Source organism: Oppia nitens, unplaced genomic scaffold, assembly GCF_028296485.1.
Source record: "Oppia nitens isolate AA-2021 unplaced genomic scaffold, nextdenovo-longstitch-racon4-pilon3 scaffold7_pilon_pilon_pilon, whole genome shotgun sequence".
Classification (NCBI taxonomy): Eukaryota; Metazoa; Arthropoda; class Arachnida; order Sarcoptiformes; family Oppiidae; genus Oppia; species Oppia nitens.
The window spans coordinates 3,419,582-3,446,289 of record NW_026533251.1 but is presented as its reverse complement, the minus strand read 5'-3'; the positions used below and the strand labels follow the sequence as shown (position 1 = coordinate 3,446,289).

General features: G+C 27.8%; 6 protein-coding genes across 6 annotated transcripts; all 6 read right to left on the bottom strand.

The window, feature by feature from the left end:
- Positions 1-322: 322 nt before the first annotated feature.
- On the bottom strand, positions 323-2,396 carry LOC128963672 (vitamin K-dependent protein C-like). Its single transcript, XM_054310186.1, has 5 exons — positions 2,180-2,396; positions 2,007-2,069; positions 1,473-1,914; positions 984-1,112; positions 323-394 (listed from the first exon to the last, which is right to left on the bottom strand). The coding sequence occupies exons 1-5, from the start codon at positions 2,392-2,394 to the stop codon at positions 323-325; spliced, it is 921 nt and encodes a 306-aa protein (XP_054166161.1). The 5' UTR covers positions 2,395-2,396.
- Positions 2,397-7,988: 5,592 nt separating this feature from the next.
- On the bottom strand, positions 7,989-9,700 carry LOC128963671 (chymotrypsin A-like). Its single transcript, XM_054310185.1, has 4 exons — positions 9,498-9,700; positions 9,305-9,361; positions 8,683-9,175; positions 7,989-8,183 (listed from the first exon to the last, which is right to left on the bottom strand). The coding sequence occupies exons 1-4, from the start codon at positions 9,635-9,637 to the stop codon at positions 7,989-7,991; spliced, it is 885 nt and encodes a 294-aa protein (XP_054166160.1). The 5' UTR covers positions 9,638-9,700.
- Positions 9,701-10,619: 919 nt separating this feature from the next.
- On the bottom strand, positions 10,620-11,342 carry LOC128963670 (plasminogen-like). Its single transcript, XM_054310184.1, has 2 exons — positions 11,028-11,342; positions 10,620-10,805 (listed from the first exon to the last, which is right to left on the bottom strand). Exons 1-2 carry the CDS (start codon positions 11,340-11,342, stop codon positions 10,620-10,622), a joined length of 501 nt encoding a protein of 166 aa, XP_054166159.1.
- An 8,922-nt stretch (positions 11,343-20,264) lies between these two features.
- On the bottom strand, positions 20,265-20,780 carry LOC128963669 (uncharacterized). Its single transcript, XM_054310183.1, has one exon. The coding sequence runs from the start codon at positions 20,778-20,780 to the stop codon at positions 20,265-20,267; it is 516 nt and encodes a 171-aa protein (XP_054166158.1).
- Positions 20,781-21,698: 918 nt separating this feature from the next.
- Positions 21,699-22,825, bottom strand: LOC128963819 (uncharacterized). The gene has a single exon (XM_054310351.1). The coding sequence runs from the start codon at positions 22,694-22,696 to the stop codon at positions 21,797-21,799; it is 900 nt and encodes a 299-aa protein (XP_054166326.1). The 5' UTR covers positions 22,697-22,825; the 3' UTR covers positions 21,699-21,796.
- Positions 22,826-24,520: 1,695 nt separating this feature from the next.
- Positions 24,521-26,258, bottom strand: LOC128963815 (uncharacterized). Its single transcript, XM_054310347.1, has 2 exons — positions 25,498-26,258; positions 24,521-25,425 (listed from the first exon to the last, which is right to left on the bottom strand). Exons 1-2 carry the CDS (start codon positions 26,201-26,203, stop codon positions 24,605-24,607), a joined length of 1,527 nt encoding a protein of 508 aa, XP_054166322.1. The 5' UTR covers positions 26,204-26,258; the 3' UTR covers positions 24,521-24,604.
- Between the last annotated feature and the right edge of the window lie 450 nt (positions 26,259-26,708).

The following is a 26,708-nucleotide window of genomic DNA, read 5'->3' as shown; positions in this document are numbered from 1 at the left end:
ACAAATAAGGCGTGTTTCACATATTACGTTAGCACTTGAGGGGGGGGTAACCAAAGCGAGCTTTTGCAAACGAGGGGGAGGGGAGTGATAGAGACTTTAACATCGTTCGCATTTAGATAATATTTTATTTCTTGTGGTGGGGAGGGAGTGGGTCTAGATTTCTTAAAAAGTGCGAATGTAATATGTGTACAGCCCCAAACTAATTAATTAATTATTACTAACAATATCGTTAATCCAATCAATAAATATTGATACTCTAATAAATGCCATGTGTTGATAGGGATCTCCAATATGACAATCGCCACCCAATCGTTTTGTACCCCTAAAGTAAGCCAATAAGTACGGCCCGACCCCCGCCGTCCACATAATAGATCAATGGTCCACCAGAATCACCCTATTATTTATGATTAATAATTTTATTTATTTTGACATTTTTAACTTTATTTCATTTTAAATCTAGTATTTGAATTAAAGTTTAAGTATTGCTTTAATTGTTAAAAACTTTAAACAAATTGTATTTGATTTTAATTTTATTTATTTTGACATTAATTGTTATGTGATATAGGTTTAGATATTAGATATTATTGCTAATAGATATTATTAAATTTTATTAAATATTAAATAAAATATGTTTACAATATATAACAACAAAAGTTAGTGATTAAAGTTTTGAAATAAAACATAATATCCTATACTTAATAAAATTATTAACAAAAAAACGTCAAACAAATACACATAATATTTAATAATTATAGTATTTGTTACCAAACTAATAATAATAACAATGCAATAACTAATTATTACTATTAATTAGTAACTAATTATTAGAAATATACTGTATTACTATAAAAAAATTATATGAATCAAATAATATCAAAAATTTAAAAAAAGTATATAACAGTTAAACAATTTTAATGTGTTTTTTAATTAATTAATTAATTATTATTAACTGTATCGACAATCCAATCAATAAATTTTGATACTCTCATAAAACTCATACGTTTTGATGGGTTTTTACTTTGACAATCACCCTTTCTTACGGAAGCCCATTGTAGACCAATAAGTACGGCCCGACTCCCGACATACTGGACCAATGGTCCGCCAGAATCACCCTATTATTTGACACCACCCCCCAAAAAAGCAAACGTATAAACATTACTTGTCTTAGATAATACACTTAATTTCTATTATTTCCTTAAATACTTAAAAGCCAGGATTGCTAACAGTTTTCGATTTCAGGGGGGGTATAGGGGGTAAAATGGCAAAACTCGAAAAAGTTTGGGCCCCCTAACTTTTTGGCTTTAGGCAGTGGGGGGTAAGATTCAAAATTTTTGGATCTCAGGAGGAGAGGGGTAAAAAGTCATACCCCCCTTAGCAACCCTGTTAAAAGGGATCTAATTTTACTAATTTAGTTTACATAAAGCATATATTATTATCTATTAATCAAACCAACAACAAAAAACATTACTAACCCTACAAACAGCAGCACTTGTATCTTCTAATGGATGCCTGTATCCTAATATCCAATTACCCATTGCATCGATTTTATTATAGACAGGTTTGGCAATCATCAGCGAACCCATCATCAGTGGTCCATAATTGTCGACCCCTTCATCAATATAACCGAAACCGGCAATCAATGCCAACTCATTATCCGTGTTAATCAAATCAATGTCCGGCAAACAAATACCGTTTATCAGTGAATATTGATTACCACTACTTGTTGTTGTTATGACAGTGTTTGATATGGGTATCTGTTGAACCAGTTTTACTAATGCAATGTCATATCTATGGTCAGGTTGTTTAGCACCAGTTTTTTGAAAGTCCGGATGAATAAACGATTGGCTCATACCGTATGTATGTCCTTCATGTCTCCAATCGTAAACTGTGCGCACAGTTATCGTATGATTAGATCTATTTGATTAGTATTTAATTATTGAAAAAAAAACAAATTTATTATACTGTATTGAACACAATTAAAAATAAAAATGTGATGTAATAATTACCTAATACAGTGTGCATTAGTTAATATCCAATTGGCATTTAATACAACACCAGTGCATTTTGAACTAAAATTATATAAACAGTATATATACAGTATATTACAGTATAGTTTAATAATATTATATTTAAATACTTATAGATATCAAACATAAAAAAACAAACAAATCAAACAAACCTTTTTTCTATAGTTTGATTTACAAAATATTTTTTCATTAAAATCAATGCAATCCACGGCCACTCTCCCGGTTCGGCTAACCGTCCGTTTTGGATATTTTCAGTCATACTATAGTGTAGACACTGACCGGTCATCAACAATGACTGTCTGCCGATACCACACGTGTCGAGCGTTACGTTCGGGTATTGTTTGATATGTGAGTGCAAACCATTCATCACTACTACTACTGTTATCATTGATATTAAACTAATAATTAAAATAATTGTTTTATAGATTTCAGCCATTTTTATACTGTATTTTTTAAATGTATATATTGTTATATTGTAAAACAATTATAGTGCAACTAAAATACTAAATTTTTATTGAAAATAATTCTCATATTTAGTTTTTTTAAAATTTAAAACATTACGTAACAATGTTAAACATATATTTGAAATTTTTAAAGTAATATGAGGATTATAAGAATATATATATAAACTTATAGAAAAAATATACATTTTATTATAATAATAATAAATCTATTGTATTACACGTAAGATATAAAGACATTAAAAATTTAAAACATAATTTAAAAACAACAAATTAATAAAAGTCAAAATAATTTTTAGTAATTATTAGTAATGTATTTTTATTTGTTATTTTTGGTTATATTTTGCTTTAACTACTTATTAATAGTTATGTGAAATAAGTATAGATCAGCTAATAAATTTTTAAAAAACTTATTAAATAATAAATTTTACAATAAATAGCCAACAACAACAAAAATTAGTGATTATAGTTATTGTAATAAAACATAATATTTTATAATTAATAAAATTATTAACAAAAAAAATTTTTTTTGAACAAATACAAATAATATTTAATAATTACAATGTACTAAACTAATTATTAATTATTATTAACTGTATCGACAATCCAATGAATAAATTTTGATACTCTCATAAAACTCATACGTTTTGTTGGGTTTTTAGTTTGACAATCACTTTGTCCTTGTCTTACGGAAGCCCATTGTAGGCCAATAAGTACGGCCCGACCACCGACATACTGGACCAATGGTCCGCCAGAATCACCCTATTATTTGACACCACCCCCCCCAAAAAAAACATACAAACATTACTTGTCATAGAAAATATACTTAATTTCTATTATTTTCTTAAATACATATAAAAAGCGATCTACTAAATAAATAAAAAAATATAATAAATTATAAATTTTATTTTAACTCTAATTTTATTACTGTTGTTATTTTAGTTTACATATATTATTATTATTATTATTATTATTATTATTATCAGTATTAAACACACCAACAACAACACACAACAACAACAAAAAACATTACTAACCTTACAAACAGCAGCACTTGTATATACTGATGGATGTTTGTAGCCTAAAATCCAATTACCCATTGCATCGATTTTATTATAGACAGGTTTGGCAATCATTATCGTACCCATCATTAGTGGTCCATAATTGTCGACCCCTTCATCAATATAACCGAAACCGGCAATCAATGCTAACTCATTATCCGTGTTAATCAAATCAATGTCCGGCAAACAAATACCGTTTACCAGTGAATATTGATTACCACTACTTGTTGTTGTTATGACAGTGTTTGATATGGGTATCTGTTGAACCAGTTTTACTAATGCAATGTCATATCTATGGTCAGGTTGTTTAGCACCAGTTTTTTGAAAGTCCGGATGAATAAACGATTGGCTCATACCGTATGTATGTCCTCCGTGTCTCCAATCGTAAACTGTACGCACAGTTATCGTATAATTAGATCTTTTTTTAATTAATATATAATTATTGGGAGGAAAAATAATTTTAAAAAAATTTATTATACTGTATTCAACATAGTTTTAATTAAGACAATATTTATTTATTTATTTTAAAATAACAATTTTAATTTAAAAATAAAAATGTGATGTAATAATTACAGTATACAATGTGCATTAGTTAATATCCAATTGGCATTTAATACAACACCAGTGCATTTTGAACTAAAATTATATATATATACATTATATTATAGTTAATATATTATATTTAAATACTTTATATTATTATTATTACCTTCCTGTTAAAGCATTATTTACTGAATATTTTTTCATTAAAATCAATGCAATCCACGGCCACTCTCCCGGTTGGGCTAACCGTCCGTTTTGAATATTTGCAGTCATATTATAGTGTAAACACTGACCGGTCATCAACAGTGATTGTCTGCCGATACCACACGTGTCGAGCGTTACGTTCGAGTATTGTTTGAAACGTGAGTGCAAACCATTTACCACTACTACTACTGATACTAATGTTATCAATGATATTAAACTAATAATTAAAATAATTGTTTTTATAATTTCAGCCATTTATTTAGTTTTTTATTGTATAAATTAAAAATATAATTGATTATATTACTGATTATTTTTTTATATAATACAATATTACAATATTAATTACAAATTTATTTTCCTTAATATCAATTTTTTTTTTAAATATCATATTTATTATAAAGTAATTAGAGAAATAATACTTGTTTTCTTAAACTTATGATACAATAAAATGTTAACTTGTTATCAACTAAATACAAACTAAGTTAACAATAAAATCGTTTTAATTTTTTTGCAAAAAAATTTTATTTATTAAAATTAATATTTTATAAAATTAATAGCATTTAGACAAGTTAGATAAACACATGCTATAATACATTTAGTGTTCATTTATAGGAAAAAACTAATTTAATAACAATATTAATAATACAATAATCAATTAGTATTGTAATTATTAGTATAAATTGATTATTACTTTATAATAAAAAATATTTAAGATTATTATTAAAATAATATTATATTGCATTAATAATTATGTTATTATAGTTTACATTAACAATAAAAATATATGAAATATTTAACTAAATATTTTTATATATTTTAAATATTATTACTATAATAAATATCAATAATAAATATCAACTATTTAATAGAAAAATATTGTTTATCATCTCTCTCTCTCTCTCTCTCTCTCTCTCTCTCTCTCTCTCTCTCTCTCTCTCTCTCTCTCTCTCTCTCTCTCTCTCTCTCTCTCTCATTCATTCTCTCTCATTATTTATTTATAGTTTTGTATATCAATTATGTTTTCATTTTATAATTTACATAATATATCGGAAATTATAAAAAGACAAGTAAACACTTAAAAAAATATTTTTCTATTTATTTAAAAAATATATAATAAAATTGAGAGTAAAACAACACTGAAATGTGTTTTGTTTTTCTACTAATTAATTAATTTTTAATAACAGTATCGATAATCCAATCAATAACTTTCGATACTCTAATATAATACATAGGTGTCAATGGGTTTTTAATAGTACAATCGCCAACAGTGCCGTTACTATAACTTCGTTTAGAAGCCCTGTGTATACCGATAAGTACGGCCCGACCCCCGACATACTGGATCAATGGTCCGCCAGAATCACCCTATTATTATTATTTGGTGTAATATAAATAAATTACTTATTATGATATTAATCAAAAAAAATTTTTTAAATAGTTTTTTGCCCAATGCTTATACAATGCTAAAACAATTCATAACACACCCGACCCCACCTCAACCCTCCAGTACTTATACTAAAGTATATTGTAGTTACAAACGCAGTAGTATAGTGTTAACAATAATAACTATAATATTATATTATATAAACAGTATTAATCACTAACTTATAGATATAGACTAACCTTACAATTAGCAGCACTTGAACTACTTGATGGATGTCTATAGGCTATTATCCAATTACCCATAGCATCGGTCCTATTATGAAAACGTTTGGCAATCATCACCGAACCCATCATCAGTGGTCCATAATTGTCTAATTTTTCATCAATATAACCAAAACCAGCAGTCAATGCCAATTCACTTACAGTATTAACAATATCTTTGTCTGGCAAACAAACACTGTTTACCAGTGGATATCGACCATCACTTAACGGTATGGGTATCTGTTGGTCCAATTTTATTAATACAATATCATATCTACCGTCTGGTTTACCACCAGTTGTTGTCTGATATTTTGGATGAATGAACGACTTGAGCACACCGTATGTATGGCCCTCATGTGTCCGGTCCTGTACTATGCGCACAGTTATCAAGTGATTAGTCCTTTTTTTGTCATTAGATCGAGAGATTAGATGTTTATAAAAATTTTTTTAAAAAAATTATTTTAAATTTTATTGTATTATATAATAATAATAATAATAATAATAATAATAATAATAATAATAATAATAATAATAATAATAATAATAATAGTTACTTAATACAATGGGCGCAAGTTAGTATCCAATTATGATTTAATATAACACCAGTGCATCTATCGCTAAATACATTAACAATAAATAAATAATTTAAGTAAAACATTTATTATTATAACATTTTTTTAAGTTATTAAAAAATACTAGATTATGATTAGAAAAAAACTAATTATAAACATTAGATTTTATGTTATAATTATTTAGTAGAACTATTTAAATACTCAGTAGTATTAAAATAATATTTTTCCATTAAAATCAATGCAATCCACGGCCACTCTCCCGGTTGGGCTAACCGTCCGTTTTGTATACTATTACTAGTCATTACATTGGATGACCACTTTAAACACTGACCGGTAGTCATCAACAACAGTGATTGTCTGCCGATACCACACGTGTCGAGCGTTACGTTCGGGTATTGTTTGATACGTGAGTGCAAACCATTCACCACTACTACTACTAATATATTTACCATTGATATTAAATTAATAAAAATTAATGTTTTATAGACTTCAGCCATTTTTAAATATATCTATATATATATATATACAGTACTATTATACTGTAAATATTGTTATATTGTAAAACAATTATAGTGCAATTAAAATACTGAATTTTTATTGTGTAATACATAAAAATAATTTCTCATATTTAGTTTTTTTAATTTAAAACATAACAAAAATGTTAAACATATATATATAAGTTATATATATAAACTTGTAAAGTAATTTGAGAAATAATATTTGTTTTCTTAAACTTATGATACATATACTGTACAATAAAATGTTAATTTGTTATTAACTAAATACAAACTAAATTAACAATAAAAATCGTTTTTTATTTGTTAAAAATTTTTATTTATTAAAATAAATATTTAATAAAATTACTAACATTTAACAAATTAGACAAACACATGCTATAATACATTTAGTAATAATTTGTAGAAAAAACTAATATAATAACAATATTAAAAATGCAATAATAAACTAATAAAGTAATTGTAATTATTAGTATAAATTACTTAATAATAATATAGTATTTGAGATTACTTTATTGCAGTATTGTTAAAATAATATTATATTTCCAATATATTGCAATAATAATAATAATGTTATTATATTTTACATTAACATTAAAAATATATGAAATATAATATATTATTTAATTAAATATTTTTACATATTTTAAATATTATTATTATAATAGATATCAATAATAATTATCAACTATTTAATAAAAAATTATTGTTTATTATCTCTCTCTTTCTCTCTCTCTCTCTCTCTCTCTCTCTCTCTCTCTCTCTCTCTCTCATTATTTATTTATAGTTTTGTATATCAATTATGTTTGCATTTTATAATTTACATATTATATCGAAAATTATAAAAACACAAAAAAACTCTAAAAAATATTTGCTAATTATATTTATTAAAAAATGAAATTAAATTGAGAGTGAAAAAACAACATTGAAATTTGTTTTGTTTTTCTATTAATTAATTAATTAATTAATTATTAATAACAGTATCGATAATCCAATCAATAACTAGTGATACTCTAATATAATACATACGCGCATAAATGTTTTGAATAGTACACTCCCGAACAGTACCGTTACCATAATCTCGATTAGAAGCCCTGTGTGTACCAATAAGTACGGCCCGACCCCCGGCATACTGGATCAATGGTGATCCAGAATCACCCTATTATTAATTGAAAAAAAAGATGAATAAGTAGTCAAACTATATATTGATATATATAAAAATACTGTATATGTAAAGGATATATTAGTTTTACTTAAAATTTTTGTATATATTTTATGAAATTGAAATAAAATAAGTTTTATAAATTTAAAAAAGTCTTACACATTATATATATATATATATATATATATATATATATATATATATTATCAACTACTTGAACTATTATCAAAATTTTGAATTATTTTTTTTTTAAAATAAAATTAAAACTTTAGATATTAAAATATATAGTCAATAAAACTTTTTTTTTATTACAATTTGTTAATGTTAAAGTTTATTTTAAACACCCTCCCTCCCTCCCTCCACCCCTTACCCCACCCCACCCCACCCAACCCATTAGCATAACCTTGATGTTAGTATATCAATTTATATACTGTATATGATACAGCAAAAAAAACACTATATTTTTAACAATATATTAAATAACAGATATACTAACCCTACAAACGGCAGCACTGGCCAAATTTAATGGATGCCTATATCCTATAATAAATGTGCCATTTGAATCGTTTTCATTAAAAAATGGTTCAGCAATCATCTGTCCGCCCATCATTAGCGGCCCATAATTATCGACTCCATCATCAATATAACCGAAACCGGCCATCAATGCCAACTCGTTTTCTGTATTAACAATATCTTTGTCGGGCAAACAAATGCTGTTCACTGACATCGGCTGCTGATATCGATGATGACCATCACTTGTTGTTGTGTTGGTGTTTGTGTCGGTGGTTGTGTTATCAGTGTTGTTGTTGTCTAGTATGGGTATCTGTTCAACCAATTTAACTAATGCAATGTCGTATCTTTTGTCTGGTTTACCACCGATTGTTTTGTTTGGATAGCCTGTATGAACAAACGATTGGTCAACACTGTATGTATATCCCATTGTATCTCTCATATCTTGAACAGTGCGCACAGTTAGCGTAAAGTTAGGTCTATTTTATTTTTAATTTTTTGATTTGGAAAAAAATATTTTTTATATATATATTACTTAGTATTGAACATTGAAGAAAAACAATTTTAATAATTTAAAATATATATATATATATATATTTAATAATTACAGTATACAATGTGCAGCAGTTAGTATCCAATTAGTGTTTAGTATACTACCAGTGCATCTATTTAATTAAATAAATACAGTATACGGTATATATATATTTGTAATATAAATTCAAATTAACTTTTTAAAAGACTATTTATTTATTTTTAAATAAATGTTTGATATTTATTAAAAACAAAACAAATCAAACATACCTTTTAACTATAGTTTTATTTTCAGAATATTTATTTAATAAAACCAATGCAATCCACGGCCACTCTCCCGGTGTGGCTAACCGTCCGTTTTGTATAGCGATCGCATTGGATGACCATCTGAAACACTGTCCGCCAGTCATCAACTGTGTATACCGTCCGATACCACACGTGTCTAGTGTTACGTTTGGGTAATGTTTGATACGTGAGTGCAAACCATTCACTACTACTACTACTGATAATAATGTTATCAATGATATTATAATAAGAAAAATAGTTGTTTTATAGATTTTAGCCATTTGTTTTTAAATTGTGTATAATTTTATAGTATAATAAAAAAAATCTTAATATAACACTAACACTGTTTGTAACTAATTTTTCTATAATACTAGTAATTTTATATATCATAGAATATTTAATTAAAATTTTTTTTTATAGAATATAATACTGTATAGTATAACTAAAATATTTTATATGAGAATTATTATTATTATTATTATTATTATTATTATTATTATTATTATTAGTAGTAGTAGTAGTAGTAGTAGTAGTAGTAGTAGTAGTAATAATAATAATAGCAATAGTAGTAGTAATATGCATTAATAGCATCTAAAAATATTTTTAAAATGTTATTTAATACTTTACTGTATTATACAATAAACAAAAATACTAAAAAATTCTTTAATATAAAACATTTCTATATAATTATAATTATTTATAATTATTATAAAAAAATAATAATTATTAATCTCTCTCTCTCTCTCTCTCTCTCTCTCTCTCTCTATAAAAAATTATTTAAAAAAATTATTGTGAATAATATCGATATATTATTAATTATTAATTTAGATTTGAACAAGTGTAGATTTTTATTAAAAATTTAATACATAAAAATTATTTTACTGTTTTATAAAATAAATAAAATTATATGATATAAATATATTGCAATTATAATTTTATTAAACATTAACACATAAATGAATTTATTAAATAATACTACTTAACTAATCAGTATTTATTTTTAATTACAATTTATGAATTCTAAACAAACTATTAATATATATTAAATATATATATGAATACTGAAAAATAAATTTAAACAAAAATAACAATTATAATTTAATTAAATTAATTATTAGTAACAATATTGACAATCCAATCGATAAATTTTGAGACTCTCATAAAAAACATTGGTTTATATGGATCGGTAGTCTGACAATTATTATTAGGACCTATTCTACTGCTACGCGAGTTTATGCCAATAAGTACAGCCCGATCCCCGACATACTGGATCAATGGTCCGCCAGAATCGCCCTATTATTTTAGTGTAATTAAAAAAAACTTATGCATCTCATGAATTTAATCAAAATGTTTATTTTTTATAGTTATATATGATTAACCAATCAACCAACCACCCGCTATCCACCCCCACCCACCCAATACTTATATAATATACTGTAGTTACACTAACGCAGTAGTATAGTGTTTACAATAATAACTATTGTCATAATCACTAACTTAGTTATATTGACTAACCTTACAAACAGCAGGACTTTCATTGCTAAATGGGTGTCTATATCCTAATATCCAATTACCCATAGCATCGGTCCTATTATCAATAAGTTTGTCAATCATGAGTCCAGCCATCATCAGTGATCCATTGTTGACAACTCCTTCATCAATATAACCGTAACCGGCACTCAATGCCAACTCATTAGCGGTATTAACAATGTCTTTGTCGGGCAAACAAATACTGTTCATCAGCGGCGGCTGATACCGACCACTACTACTATTACTACTACTATATGTTGTATCAACAGTTAGTATCGGTAACTGTGATACTAATTTCATTAATGCTAAGTCATATCTGGACTTTATTAGGCCAGTAGTTGTTGTAAAGTTTGGATGAATAAACCATTGGTTTACACGATATGTATGGCCAGGAAGTCTACGGTGAACTGTGCGCACAATTATTGTATAATCGGTCCTTATTTTTAAAAAATAGTAATATTTAGTATTACACCACAAAATAGAGATTGTGTGTTAAAAATTTCAAAAAATATATTTATATATACAGTATAATAGTTATATAATAATAATAATAACCTAATACAATGTGCAGCAGTTAGGATCCAATTTGCGTTTAATATAACACCAGTACATTGAAAACTAAAATTATATAAAATAAATATTATTGCATTAATAATAAATAAATAAAAAATATACAAAGTTTATGTTATAATTTAGTAATTAAAATAATAAATAAATTTATTTTTGTTATCCTAAACTAATTTAATAATTAATATATAATTTAAATCTTATTACTAATCTATTGGCATATTTTGCAACAAAAATTTATAATCAAAAACTAATGCAATCCACGGCCACTCTCCCGGTTCGGCTATTCGTCCGTTTTGTATACTACTAGTGGTCGCATAGGATGACCACCGGAGACACTGGCCGGTCATCAACAGTGATTGTCTGCCGATACCACACGTGTCGAGCGTTACGTTCGGGTATTGTTTGATACGTGAGTGCAAACCATTTACTACTACTACTGATACTACTGTTATAATAAATATTAAAGTAATAAAATTAATTGTTTCATAAATTTTAGCCATTTTATTGTTAATATATATATTTTTTAAATATTATAATTTATTAAATACTGTATATTTTGTATAACACTGACACTAAAGCTGGTTATTAAAATTTTGTGTATAATACTGATAATAAATTATCGTATTATTTTTCATTTAAAAACTGTATTATATTTAATATTTAAAAATTTTTAATAAAATATTATTTTTTAAATTAATATAAATATTATCAAAAATATTTTATTCATTTTATAAACTATAACTTAAGATGCAAATAAAAAATCATAATTATAATAAATAACAATAACTTATATTACAAAAATTATTTTTTATAAAAATTATAAAAGTAAATTTCAATAAAATTAAGTAAAATTAATAAAATAACAATACAATCAAACATTAATTTTAAATTACTGTATATATTTAACTTTAATTATTTTTAAAAATATTTAATACAATCTTGTTATCTTGTCAACAGTTTATTATATAATATAATTAGTACAAAAAAATATATATACTACTTTAATTAATTTTAACTAAAGTCAATGAAAAAATCTAAAACATTAATTTTAATATTTATAACTAATAAGTTGACAAACTAAAATTTTACAAATTATTACATTACAAATTTTTACAAAAAAATAAAATAATTTATAATTATTTAATTAATTTTTAGTAGTAATATCGACAATCCAATCAATAAATCTGGAAACTCTTATGAATGTCATATAAGTATTTGGTTCGTAAACCTGACAATTGCCGCCCAATCGTTTTGCACCCCATTGTAGACCAATAAGTACTGCCCGACCCCCGACATACTGGATCAATGGTCCGCCAGAATCACCCTATAAATTATAGAGAATGCAATTAAAAATATAACAATTTTTTACTAAAATAATAAAAGTATTATTAATAAAAAAACTAAAAACTATTAGTAAAAAAAATAATAATCAATTAAATTAATTATAGTATTAAATCTTGAGATAATTTTTTGAGACTATTTCAAATACTGTATACAGTATAAAGTTATATACAAACACATAAATAGTATATAAATTATATATATATATATTTAGTTTAGGTATTATTATTATTATTATTATTATTATAAACTTTATAAAATATTTAAACTAACCATACAAACAGCAGCACCTGTATTAATTGGATATCTATAGGCTAGTATCCATCTACCTAATGCATCCTCAAGTTTATAGACAGTTTTGGCAATCATCAGCGCACCCATCATCAATGGTCCAGTATTGTCCACTCCTTCATCAGTATAACCAAAACCGGCAGTCAATGCCCACTCATCGGCCATATTAACAATGTTTTTTTCGGGCAAACAAATGCTTTTCACCGACGGCTGATACCGATGACGATGATCATCGATATGGATGTTGTCCATTGGTATCGGTATTTGTGATTTCAATTTCAATAATGCGATGTCATATCTGTTGTCCACTTTATTGTCCGGCCTATTGAACCTGTTGTGAACAATCTGTTTCTGTACACCGTATGAATGGCCCGCATGTGTCCAATCCTGAACTGTGCGCACAGTTATCGTGAAATCAGATCTTTATTTATTTATTTTTTTTTGGTTATTTATTGATTATATTAATGATAAAATAATTTTTAAAAAACATTATATTTCTAAATATATATTTATATAACTTAATAATTTAATATATAAATTAATAATTACTTAATACAGTGTGCATTAGTTAGTATCCAATAGCTGTTTAGTACAACACCAGTGCATTTATTTCTAAATATATATTAATATATATTTATATAAATAGATATATAATGTTTTTATATAAAATTTTATGTAATCTATATATATATAATTTACAGTAAATACAGTCTACTTAATTATTTCAAAATTAGTCATATAAAACAAATATTAAAATAATTACTCATCTGTTGGTATAAATCCCCAAAAATATTTTTGTCCCGAAACATATGCAATCCATGGCCACTCTCCCGGTTTAGCTAACCGTCCGTTTTGTACACTACTCAGGATTACATTGGATGACCAATTGAAACACTGACCGGTAGTCAACAGTGATTGTCTGCCGATACCACACGTGTCGAGCGTTACGTTCGGGTATTGTTTGATACGTGAGTGCAAACCATTCACCACTACTACTACTGATACTACTGTTATCAATGATATTATACTAATAGTCAAAATAATTGTTTTATAGATTTCTGTCATTTATTTATTTATTTTTTTGTTTTATAAATTATAAAATTATAAGTAAAAATTGTTTTCAATTTAACACTAAAACTTATTATTAAAATATTGTTTAGTACTGACAATAATTTTAACATTTAGACTATAATATAATTTTTTTATAAGTAATACGAGAATTTGAAAAATAATACTTTAATATTTTATAAATTTAAATACAAATAAAATAATAATAAATTAGTTTATTTAAAAAAAAAACAATGAATCACATAGTTATTATCAAATATTTGATTTAAAAAAAACCCCCATAAGTTTCATAAAGTATTATTTGTTATTATAATTTTATAAAATAATTAATTATTACATATATTATATATACTAATATAAATTTAGGTATACTAATTTGTAATAGTTAGAAATTTTATAAAATAAAAAATAATAATTAATAATTGAATTAAGAAATTAATTTATAAATATTTTTTTAAAAAAAACATTATTTAAAAATAAAACAATTACCGGTAAAACTTAAAAAACTAAATTTACAATATTTAGTAAAATAAATTATCTATAAATATATAGCTATCACTGTTATTACTTAGATGGCCCCGAATAAATTCATTATTACCGCACTTGCCATACGATATATAAACATTGGTGACCATTGGCTGTGGTGAAATCAGATCACCGATAATATAGTGGTCAGCAATAGCCAAATCGTTACGACAATTGGCTAATCGTACGGTATTTAAGTTCGGCAATCGGGACAGCGATTTCAATGATTCGCGGCTAATAGACATCTCGAATGTACTGATAAATTCAAGTCGCGGTAAATGGCAATGAATATCATTGAAAAACTGGTCGCCGCTAATACCGATTCCCAAATCAAGCGACAAATGTGTCAATTGTTTCATTTGTTTCGGCAATTGAACAGTCAGTATAATACTTGTGTCCAAATAGTCGTACGAAGAACTATCTGGTAAATCGCTAACATTCCAGACAATAGACAATCGTTTCAATTGTGTTAGATCTTTGGCCAATCTGTCCATCAACTGATTGAATGTCTGATCACTGATACTATTATCACTATTATATGAATCTAACGACTCGATAACCAGACTCTTGAGTTGCGGACATCGGCGGCTAAACTGTTGTCTTAATAGTTCGTCGATTAAACGGTTTCTATATCTACGAGTTGTTAGCCTAAGTCGTCTCAGAGCTGACATCTGCGACAGTGCCGACACAAATGATTGTTCACTTCCGCCGCCAGTGCGGTAACCGCCACTGTAGCCGTCGGTGGCAAACTGGTCGACAACTTCAATGTCCAGTGCTGTCAATTGCTTGCCATAGGCGGCGGCAAACGTTGAAAACAGTGACAGCGAGTGCGGGTATTCAGTGGTCAATCTAAACGATACAGACTTGAGACTAGTTGTTGTTGTCGGCGGCAATTGGCAGACACCGCGATCGTTGAAAAAGTATCGCAGATCTACTAAGACATCTTCATCGCCGATAACCAGTTTCTTGAGTTGCGGTAAACAGTGTTGACCGATGATGTTGACCACCGATAGACGACTTTTATAATCACTGCTCAACTCTAGACTCAACAATTGTGGTGCAAATGTCCGAAATAGTCGATCGATAGCCTCTTCACTGATGGCCGGTCTGTGCTGTTGAAGACAGATGTGCTGAAGTCGTGGACAGTTGACAACCAATAGGTCGACGAGTTGGTCAGCGATTGTATTATTATTATTATTATTACTGTTATTAGAAGTCAAACAACGGCAGACAACTCTCTGAATGTTTGGACAGTTTCGGACAATTGCCGCAAACAGAGCCAAACTTTTCCGCTGTCGCCGATAATCATCTAAACAATCGATGTCCGAAAACTCTATGGCCGTCTGACCCGTAAATATCAATCTCAGCCATTGTTTTGATACTAATTTCAGTTTGAAATCCGCTTCAGTTGTTATCTTCATCGACGACAGCAACAGTTGTGTCAGATCATCGCCGAACCGATCAAACGAGTCCCTCATTAGTCGTGTTGTTGTTGTTGTGGTCATCACTACTACTACCGCCGCCGACGACGCCGGTGTCGATGTTATGGCTATTAATTGGATATTATTTTTTAAAGACTGACTATAAATACAAAAATACTTTATTGTAATAACAATAACAACAACAATGTATTAGTAAAACATTTTTTTTTGTATAAATACAATAAATAACGTCAAAAACATTTCAATACCCTTTTCTATATATATATATATTTTTTTATATACAGTATAAGTTTATTGATGTATTAATTTAGATTTATATGTATTTTTTTGGGGGGGGATTTATTTTCGACGTTATTTATACAAACAATTGTAAATGTTTTAAATGTTGCAATAAATTAGAAATTTTATTATTATTAGTATTTTTTAATACACAATACAGTACTGTAAATAACATATGATTTGATAATAATAATAATAATAATAATAATTAAATAAAAATAAATTTAAATAATTTTTTTTTTGGATTTTTTAAAATAAATATTACTGTTATTAATGTATGTTTAATACTACTACTACTACTACTACTAATAATAATAATATATCAAGATGATTTTTTAAAAATAAATATTAGGGTATGATTTTTTATGATCATTTATACATTTATTTATATATGATATATATTTTTATATATAAAAAAACAAACAATAATTTTAGTTATAATTTATATTAAGATAATTTTATTTTACAATTTAATTTTTATTATTATAAAGTTTAAAAAACAATATTTGATAATATTATCGCTACAATATTTTTATTTTTTTAAAAAAAACAAACTATCATCATGGTCATATATTTTTATTATTATATAATACAGTTATAATTTTAAAAAAAATATTGTTTATATTTTTTATATTAGTTTTATTATGTATGAAAATGTTTATTTAAAGTTAATATAAAATATAAATAATATTTTTTTTTAAATTAGGGAAATATCCAATATCTATAATATTTTTTAACATTACTAACTTTATGTTAGTTTAAAAAAAACAAAAAAAAATGTTTATTATTTAAATATACTAATTTTTAAATGATTATAAACTATTTTTATAATAATAATAATTATTATTATTTGTTTAATTTTATAGTAATAGTATTATGTTATTATTAAAAAAATAAATCTAAAACATTTTTAACTTAAATTATGATATAAATAAATACTAGGGTTGAGGCAAAAGTTCCCCAATCTATCGCCCAATGAAATAGTTTAAACATATTAAATATGATCTGAGTTTTCCAGGAATATTGGAAGGAATTTATTTTATTTTTTTTGGGAACTTTACACTTCCCGAAAAGTTCCCGAACTCTAAAGTAAAATACTAAAAAAAAACAGTGGAAATATATATCAAAAATATATAGTAAAATAGTATATTACATAATACTGTATTAAAACTTAACTCATCAGTATTGAAAAAAACTGGGGAAAAAATTGGTGGGTGGGGGGGGGGTAACCCTCAAATTTATTACTTATAATTTTTATATAAAAAAAATATTTATATTGTTTTTAACTTTTTTAAAATTAATTTTTATTATTTTTTATTATAGTTTCTAAGTTTTCCGTATATAATAAAAAGTCGAAGATATCAGTGAAGAATAGGAAGAATAAGAAGACACTTCTGTCGCGACTGAAAGACAAATGGATTTGCCGTACGATCTCTTTGGCGATGAAATTACTGAACTCTGGATGTCATTGATATTATCAGTTAATATAAAGACGACTTCAACGACAATATCGAAGAAATACTCGTTTGATCGTTTCGGCGATGATTTGGCCGAACTATTGCTGTCATATCTGCCAATTGAAGACAAATGGAGACTACAATCGGTGTCCAAACAGTGGTCGTCATTGATATTCAATAGACAAACGGATCTTTTATTTAACGACAAACTATTGTCGACTATTGTTGGCTTAGAATCAGCTAATAATGATAACAACAGCAAAATAATTAAAAGCAAAAGTGTTAAGTTGTTTGCTGTGATCGTCCAAAAGTGTCCAAACATTCGGCAAGTAGTCATCATCGGTGATAAACAACTATTTGGCCAACTGGTCGACCAATTGGTTAAACACTGTCCGGGTTTGAAACATATTAGTCTGCAATCAGTTCACGATCATCGCCGACCAGACATCGATTGTTCATTGAATCGATTTTATACGGTTTTCGGTTCACAACTCAAGTCATTGAAGTTCAAAGTCGGCCGACAATTGCAGCCATCGATAGTCAATACTATCGTGACGTTGTGTTTACCTCAACTATGCTCACTGGACATCACCGACGAACACGACTTGCCGATTGATATTTGTGTTATTGTTGTCGGTAGCGGTGCTAATGTCCGCACTGGTGGTAGTAGTAATCTCTGTAAGCAATTACTACCGCCGAGTCTACAGTCGTTGTCGTTTCGCTTACTATACAATACTGAGACGCGTCCAATGTTTGCCACATTTGCCGCCATCGGTGGCAACCGATTGACGGCCATCGATATGGATCTAACACTGACCAGTGATCTGATGGACTCGTTTATCATTGCCGTGTCAACAAAATTTAAAGAATTACGTCGACTTCGGCTACGACTAGTGGTCGATAATTTAGAACAGTTTGTTGGCCAACTAATTGCCCACCAATTTGCCGATCGTTGTCGACAACTTAGCCGTCTGGCCATCCAATCGGCGTACAGTCAGATAACTATCCAGACGTTTGGCCAACTGATGGATCAGTTCGGCAAAAATCTTAAACATCTGAAACGTCTGTCTATCGGTTGTCGAGTATTGGCCGACAGTTCCGATACAACACAAGTACTGACAAGTGATTTACTAAAACATATGAAACAGTTGACACATTTATCACTAAATATTAGATTCAGTGTCTTCGGCGACCAGTTTTTCCGAGACATTTCACTCAATTTACCGCGACTTCGGTTTGTCGACATTGACTACGCAAACATTACCCGCGAGTCACTGCAATCACTGTCCCGATTGAAACACTTAAACGCCGTACGACTAGCCGATTGTCGTAACGATGCTATTGCTGACCACCAGATTATTATCGATGATCTAATTCAACCGCAACCGATGGTCACCAATGTTTACATATCGTTTATCAAGTGTAACTATAAATTTATCCGGGGCAATTTGTTTAATAATAATAATAATAATAACATTTAATTTTTGTTACTAAAGCTATACAATGATAATAATGAAACTAATTTCTAATTATAACTATTATTATTATTTAAAATATAAAAAAAACTTATTATTTACTCATATATATATATTAATTACTGATAAATCAATCAATGAATTATTAAACTCTTATATTCTATATAAATGCTATTAATATAACATAATATTATTGTAATTTATTGTTAATTACTTAATTAATTGATTAATTTTTTACACAAATATAATATTAACAATTACGGTAATCTTGAAAATTATGGTATTATTATTATTTAATATAAATATTAATAGAAAAATTTAGATTTTCTTATTGTTGTAATGAATTAATATTATTACTGTTGTTAATGTGACTATTAATTAATTAATTAAATTATATCAAAAATATGAATTATTTTTAGACATTTTGAATAATATTCATAAAATTTATTAAAATTTAAAAAAATGAAATCTTTTGTTTTTTTCTAATTAAATTAATTAAAAAAAATCTATAATTATAATAAATATTGTATACATAATAGTAGTAATAATAATTAAAGTCAGATTTTTTTTGTTAGAATTTTTTATTCACTAATTAATAAAAAAAATAAAATTGATTTTTATGTCTACTTTAGTATACATTTGATTTTTTTTAGACATATAAAAGTAATAATTTTAATACAAAATTTTATATAATTTTTGATTGAGTTGTTGCTGTTGTATCTGTATGTACAGTATACACATTGTACTGTATATCCACTTTATTTAGCCCCCTCTCTAACCTCTACGACACCTACCACCCCATCCGCCGCCACGTCCATGCCATCCGCCGCCGCCGCCGTGTCCATGCCATCCGCCGCTATATCCATGCCATCCACCATAGCCATAACCGACAGGTTGTATCACGCCAAGTGGTACTACTGGTGCTACTGGTGCTACTACTGGTGCTACTGGCACGTAACCAGCACCATAACTATTATGGCCTCCAGCACCCCAAGCAGCAGAACCTCCAGCACCCCAAGCAACTCCAGCACCTCCACCACCTCCAACAACTCCAGCACCTCCACCACCTCCAACAACTCCAGCACCTCCAACACCTCCAGCATTCCAAGCACCTGCATCTCCTGCACCCCAAGCACCTGGACCACCTCCACCTCCATAATTAACTTGATTGTTATTACCGCCTATATTGACAGCATTTTGATAGGGTTGGGGCAAACAGATAACTAATTTGATAGTTAGTATAGATATAATTAGACAACAACTACTAATTAGTAGAAATGTTTTCGCCATTTTGTTGATTGTTTGTTAACAAAAATAATAAAAAAAATAAATCAAACTTTATTGTCTAAACAATCTGTACAACTAAACTAACATTAACTAAAAATGACTGACACCTAATTAATAGTAATATGTAATAAATAAATTTCTAATTAATTAATTAATTAATTTAATGTTTTATATAATCTTATTTGCCGATATATAAAAAAATAAAATTAATATTTTTTTACATATACGATATAATTATTTTTTTTTATAAAAAAAATCCATATGTGTGGGCTATAACTAATAAATGGCGGCAATGGTACTAATTTTAATATATCAATATATATTGTCTATCATTACATAATTATTATATACATTTATATTATATATATATATCAGTAAATATATAAAGTTATATCTTATATAATTAAATTTAAGATGACTCTACACACACTTTAGATATATAACAAACCTAATGGACGGTTAAATTGATGGAACCGTAAAATATTGAATTTTTAAAAATAATTTTAAAAAAACTATTTATAAATAATCATTAATTAGGAATTTTATTACTAAACGTCATTATTTTAAAATCATTATTGATTATTAAGTTTTAATCAAATAAAAATTTTTTAGGGAACAATTATTATTAATTATTTAAAAAAAAAATTATTTCTTATATACAATATGTGATATATTACTGTAGCTAAATAACATTAATTACAATAATATTTATATGTATATATATATATTGTTATTGTTATTTTATTAATATTAAGCACTTAAAGTGTATATTATTATATTAAGTGTATTTATTTGTTATATTAAAACCAAAAAAAAATATTCTACTAAATAAATAAATTAATTAATTGAATTTAATCATAGTATACATTTATCTACAAATATTTATTAATAATATATATATATATTTATATATAATCTTATATAATTTTATATAATAATATTTTAAAGTATTGATAATATAAATTTTTTGAAGAAAAAAAAGTTATTATTGTTTTTATAATTTTTTGCTATATAACCATCTAGCCATGCCTACCCCAACGCTTACCACCCCATCCACTACCATAACTATAGCCACCACCATAACCGCCATGCCAATGTCCGCCATGCCAATATCCGGCATTTCCGCCAACCGCCACAGGTTGTGCAACTGGTACGTAACCAACAACACCAACAGTATGTCCAACAACACCAACAGTATGACCACCACCAGCAACACCATAACCACCACCACCACCAACAACACCATGACCACCATTAAGAGCATAGCTAGCACTATTACCATCACCAATAGAAGTAATAGGACCATTAACAGTTGCTGGAGCGCCACCACCAGATACTTGATTGTTATGACCGCCAATATTGACAGCATTTTGATCACCATAACCAAAAGCACCTCCACCATTTCCATGAGCACCAGGAGCACCAGGAGCACCCGGAGCTCCAGGAGCACCAGGAGCGCCAGGAGCGCCAGGAGCGCCAGGAGCGCCAGGAGCGCCATTACCACCACCACCAGATCCAAATCCAAATCCACCACCACCACCATTACCACCACCACCATTACCACCACCACCATTACCACCACCACCATTACCACCACCACCACCAGATCCAAATCCAAATCCAAATCCACCACCACCACCATTACCACCACCACTACCACCACCACTACCACCACCACCGCCACTACCACCACCTATATTAAGATTATTTTCGCTATTACCTTTGACATTATCAGCATCTTGATTGACTACACCTCCCGGCCCAAATCCGCCGCCATTTATATTGAGATTATTTTTGTTATTTCCGGCGATGTTTTTGGCACTTTGATTGATTGTTTGCGGCAAACAGACAATCAATTTTATAGTTAGTATAGATATTATTAAACAATAACTATTATATAATAGAAATTGTTTTCCCATAATTGAATTATTTTATTTTTTGAATTAATTAATTAATTCAAAGAAAAAAAATCTAAACTTAATAAACTCAACCACTTAACTAACTCCACACTAATGACTGACTATTACTAGTATTTTTTTTATAAAAAAAACAAATTTTTAATTAATTAATTTTTAATAAAAAATTTATTTGGTGCTATAAAGAAAACATTTAATCAATATATATATTTTTAATTATATGATATAGATATTTTTTATTAAATGTTTTTTTTATTATATAACATATAGATTTGCCAATAGAAAAGAGTATCATTTTTTTTAATAAAAAACACATATACAGTATATTAGAGAATGTATGTGTGTGTATATGTGTGTGTGTATGTGTGTGTGTGTATGTGTGTGTGTATGTGTGTGTGTGTATGTGTGTGTATGTGTGTGTATGTGTGTGTATGTGTGTGTATGTGTGTGTGTATGTGTGTGTTTATATGTGTGTATGTGTGTGTGTGTGTGTGTGTGTATGTGTATGTATGTGTATTTATATATGTATATAGCATTATTTTATAATACTGTTTGACTAATGCAATGGTTTTTTGACAGCACATGAATGCATTAGTTGACACATTGCAGGTATGGATCAAATTATATTTGATATTAATATATTGATCTAATTTATAAAAAAATTATTGTAAATAAAAAATAAATAAATATCTAAATTTTAATAAAAATAATTTATATATATATATATTATTTTGTGCACCTATTAGACTAACATCTCTCTCTCTCTCTCTCTCTCTCTCTCTCTCTCTCTCTCATCAATTATTTGCCAATCCTTTCCTATAGACATCCGGTATAATACGGTTATCCATATATTGGTTGAACGCATATTGAATTTCATAGTTATTTACGTCAATCATACCGTATGTTTGACGGTTTAAAATATATTATATTCCCGTATATATACAGTATATATCGTCCACACATAAAAAACCGGCAAATGTATGTGATGACGTTGGAAAATACAATATATTGGATAACTTATGGCCCATAAGTTATGGGGGCAACCAACACAACCATTTATTTAAAAAAAAAAAAAAAAAAAACATTGACCGCCAATTATTTGCTAAAAATTTTGAATATTATACAGTGTCTTAAACAACGATGATAGCGGCGATACTATTAAAGTACAATTATCTGGTATTAAACAATACGTTTTATTAAAAATTGACCAAGGTGGTAATGTTAGGTTTTTAAATAAAATAAAATTCTACTTGGTCATTTTTAAAAAAAAATTAATTAGTATGATTTGCCATATAATTGCTGTCGATTATCATTTATTATATTTTTAAAACTAAGTCTACTGTAAATTATCTAGCATATAATACCAATTAGTTAATTAAAAAAAAATATCTATAACATTGCCACTTGGTCACTTTTTAATTCAACCTATTGTTGACCAGATAATTGTACTTTAATAGTATCGCCGCTAACATCGCCGCCGCTGTTTAAGATTATCTCAATAGTATAGAAAAATTATTTAAATCTTTATTATTATTATTTTAGTATTAAACAAATTATATAAAAAACTATAGAAATTCAATTAAAAAATTCAATAAATCCATGGCTGGACTATACAGTATTAAATACTATTGTATTTAATATACAATAAACAAATAAACAAATATTTTGTTTTACATATATATCGGTTTAATTATTTAATTTAATAAAATAAAATTTTCATTAATTTTGTACATGATAATTTTTGAAAAATAAAAAAAAATAAAAAATTTATATTTTTGTTTTACTAATTAATTAATTTTAAATATTAGATAAATATATCTAAATATTATTATTATTATTATTATTATTGCTATTATTATTATTATTATTGCTATTATTATTATTATTATTAGAAAATTGAAAACAAATTTATCAGCCAATGTTGACCACTTGATTGTTATCACCGGCGACATTGTTTGCTTCTTGATTAACATTCAATCCAAGATTACCAACACTTACGCCACCACTTCCATGACTTCCACCGGTACTTCCACTACTACTCTCACTACTACTACCACTACCACTACCGCCACCAAATCCTCTATCACCTACAAAACCATATTCAACTCTACTTCCGCCACCACCTAATCTACTACTACTTCCACCACTTCCGCCTTTTCCGCCACTAACACCACTACTTACACTACTACTTCCACTACCATCAACTCTGCCACCAAATACAATATTAGTTCCGACACCATATTCACCACTACTTCTGCTACCACCAAATTCATTACTACTACTACTACTACTTTCACCGCCTACTCCGCCAACTCCGCCAGTGTTTCCATTAAAAATTACTTTTTGATCGACAGCACCTCCATTATGGCTAGCAATTTGATTAATTCCAGATATGCCACCACTTCCACGTCCATCACCACCACCACGACCACCATTACCAACTGTTATATGCCAATTACTAGCTGAACCACTACCTGCACCACCGCCAGAAACACCAGTACCGCCATCAGCACCACCACCACTACCACCAATTGAACCAGGTTTATTAACGACCAAAGTTGATGAACTACCGGGATGAACATCTTCGGCATCATCACCATTACTACCTAAAATATTTGAACCACCTGATGATTCAGGATTATTTGGTAGTCTTCCGGCGCCAGCACCATGTTCTATAACTGTCCATTCATGAGCAACTGGATGAATAGACTCATATCTTCTCACAATACGGCCTGTATAGCGACCGGAAGGAGAAAAAACGGCTAAATTTATTAGTATAATAAAAAGAAAATAAAATAAATTACCATTACTATGACTTCCAGCACCACCAGCACCACCACCATTAGCTCCACCATCGGCTTCATTACCAGATCCACCACTTCTGTGGGCAACTTCTATGTTTACTCGTCCATTTGAGCCGCCTGTATTTAAATTACCACTTCCAGCACTCCAACCACTACCACTTCCACCATTTCCAGTACTTCCACCAGTCAAACCACCACCACTTCCACCATTTCCAGTACTTCCAGCAGTCCAGCCACTATCACTTCCACCATTTCCAGTACTTCCAACACTCCAACCACTACCACTTCCACCATTTCCAGTACTTCCAGCACTCCAACTTCCACGACTTCCACCACTCCAACCACTTCCACCACCATTTACATTGACGTTTTGGCGGTTATTTCCGGCGATATTTTTGGCATTTTGATTGATGTTAAAACCTCCACCAATACCAACACCCCAACCACCAACTCCACCACCATTTACATTGACGTTTTGGCGGTTATTTCCGGCAATATTTTTGGCATTTTGATTGATGTTAAAACCTCCACCAACACCAACACCCCAACCACCAGCACCACCTCCACCACCATTTACATTGACGTTTTGGTGATTATTTCCGGCGATATTATTGGCATTTTGATTGACTTGAAAACAGACAATCAATTTGATAGTCAGTAGAGATAAGATTAAACAATAACTATTAATTAATAAAAATTTTGCCATTTTTTATTCAATTATTAATAGTATTCTCTAGTGTTTTATAAATTAAATAAATTAATTTTATATAAAATTAATTTTTCACTTTAAAATAAATCCTAATTTTTTTTTTAAAAATCAATATGTTTTTTTTAATAAATACAATTTAATTAATAGACAACTAAACTAAACTAGTTTTTTTAATAAATAATAACTGATTGACAAATAGTTAGTGATATTTAGGGTTAGAAATGAAAAATTCTATCATTTTATAAAAATTTCCATTAAAATCTAATTTGATTTTTGTATCGAACGCTAACTAATTTTATTATAGAATTTAATATACAGTATATACTGTATATAATATCAAATTATATTTTGAATAATATTTTCATATAAATTACTGATAGTATAACTAAATTTATAAAATAATTATAATATATACAGTATTTTTCTTGAAATCTATAGGAAATTTATTAGTAAACTTTCCTCCATTGAAAAGTCTATATTGAAATATTTGGGAATAAATATT

Coding starts and splice junctions, on each gene's coding strand:
- LOC128963671 (XM_054310185.1), bottom strand. CDS start 9,637: ATGACTGGCGGACAGTGTTTCAGATGGTCATCCAATGCGATCGCTATA. Junction 9,362..9,497: donor AATAAAACTATAGTTAAAAG/GTATGTTTGATT, acceptor TTAATTAAATAG/ATGCACTGGTAGTATACTAA. Junction 9,176..9,304: donor ACTGCTGCACATTGTATACT/GTAATTATTAAA, acceptor AAAATAAAATAG/ACCTAACTTTACGCTAACTG.
- LOC128963669 (XM_054310183.1), bottom strand. CDS start 20,780: ATGGCGAAAACATTTCTACTAATTAGTAGTTGTTGTCTAATTATATCT.
- LOC128963815 (XM_054310347.1), bottom strand. CDS start 26,203: ATGGCAAAATTTTTATTAATTAATAGTTATTGTTTAATCTTATCTCTA. Junction 25,426..25,497: donor TGCTGGAAGTCATAGTAATG/GTAATTTATTTT, acceptor GTCGCTATACAG/GCCGTATTGTGAGAAGATAT.
- LOC128963819 (XM_054310351.1), bottom strand. CDS start 22,696: ATGGGAAAACAATTTCTATTATATAATAGTTATTGTTTAATAATATCT.
- LOC128963672 (XM_054310186.1), bottom strand. CDS start 2,394: ATGAATGGTTTGCACTCACATATCAAACAATACCCGAACGTAACGCTC. Junction 1,113..1,472: donor CAAGTGCTGCTGTTTGTAGG/GTTAGTAATGTT, acceptor GTCAAATAATAG/GGTGATTCTGGCGGACCATT. Junction 395..983: donor AACGTATGAGTTTTATGAGA/GTATCAAAATTT, acceptor CATAAATAATAG/GGTGATTCTGGTGGACCATT.
- LOC128963670 (XM_054310184.1), bottom strand. CDS start 11,342: ATGAAATTAGTATCACAGTTACCGATACTAACTGTTGATACAACATAT. Junction 10,806..11,027: donor AAAGTCCTGCTGTTTGTAAG/GTTAGTCAATAT, acceptor CTAAAATAATAG/GGCGATTCTGGCGGACCATT.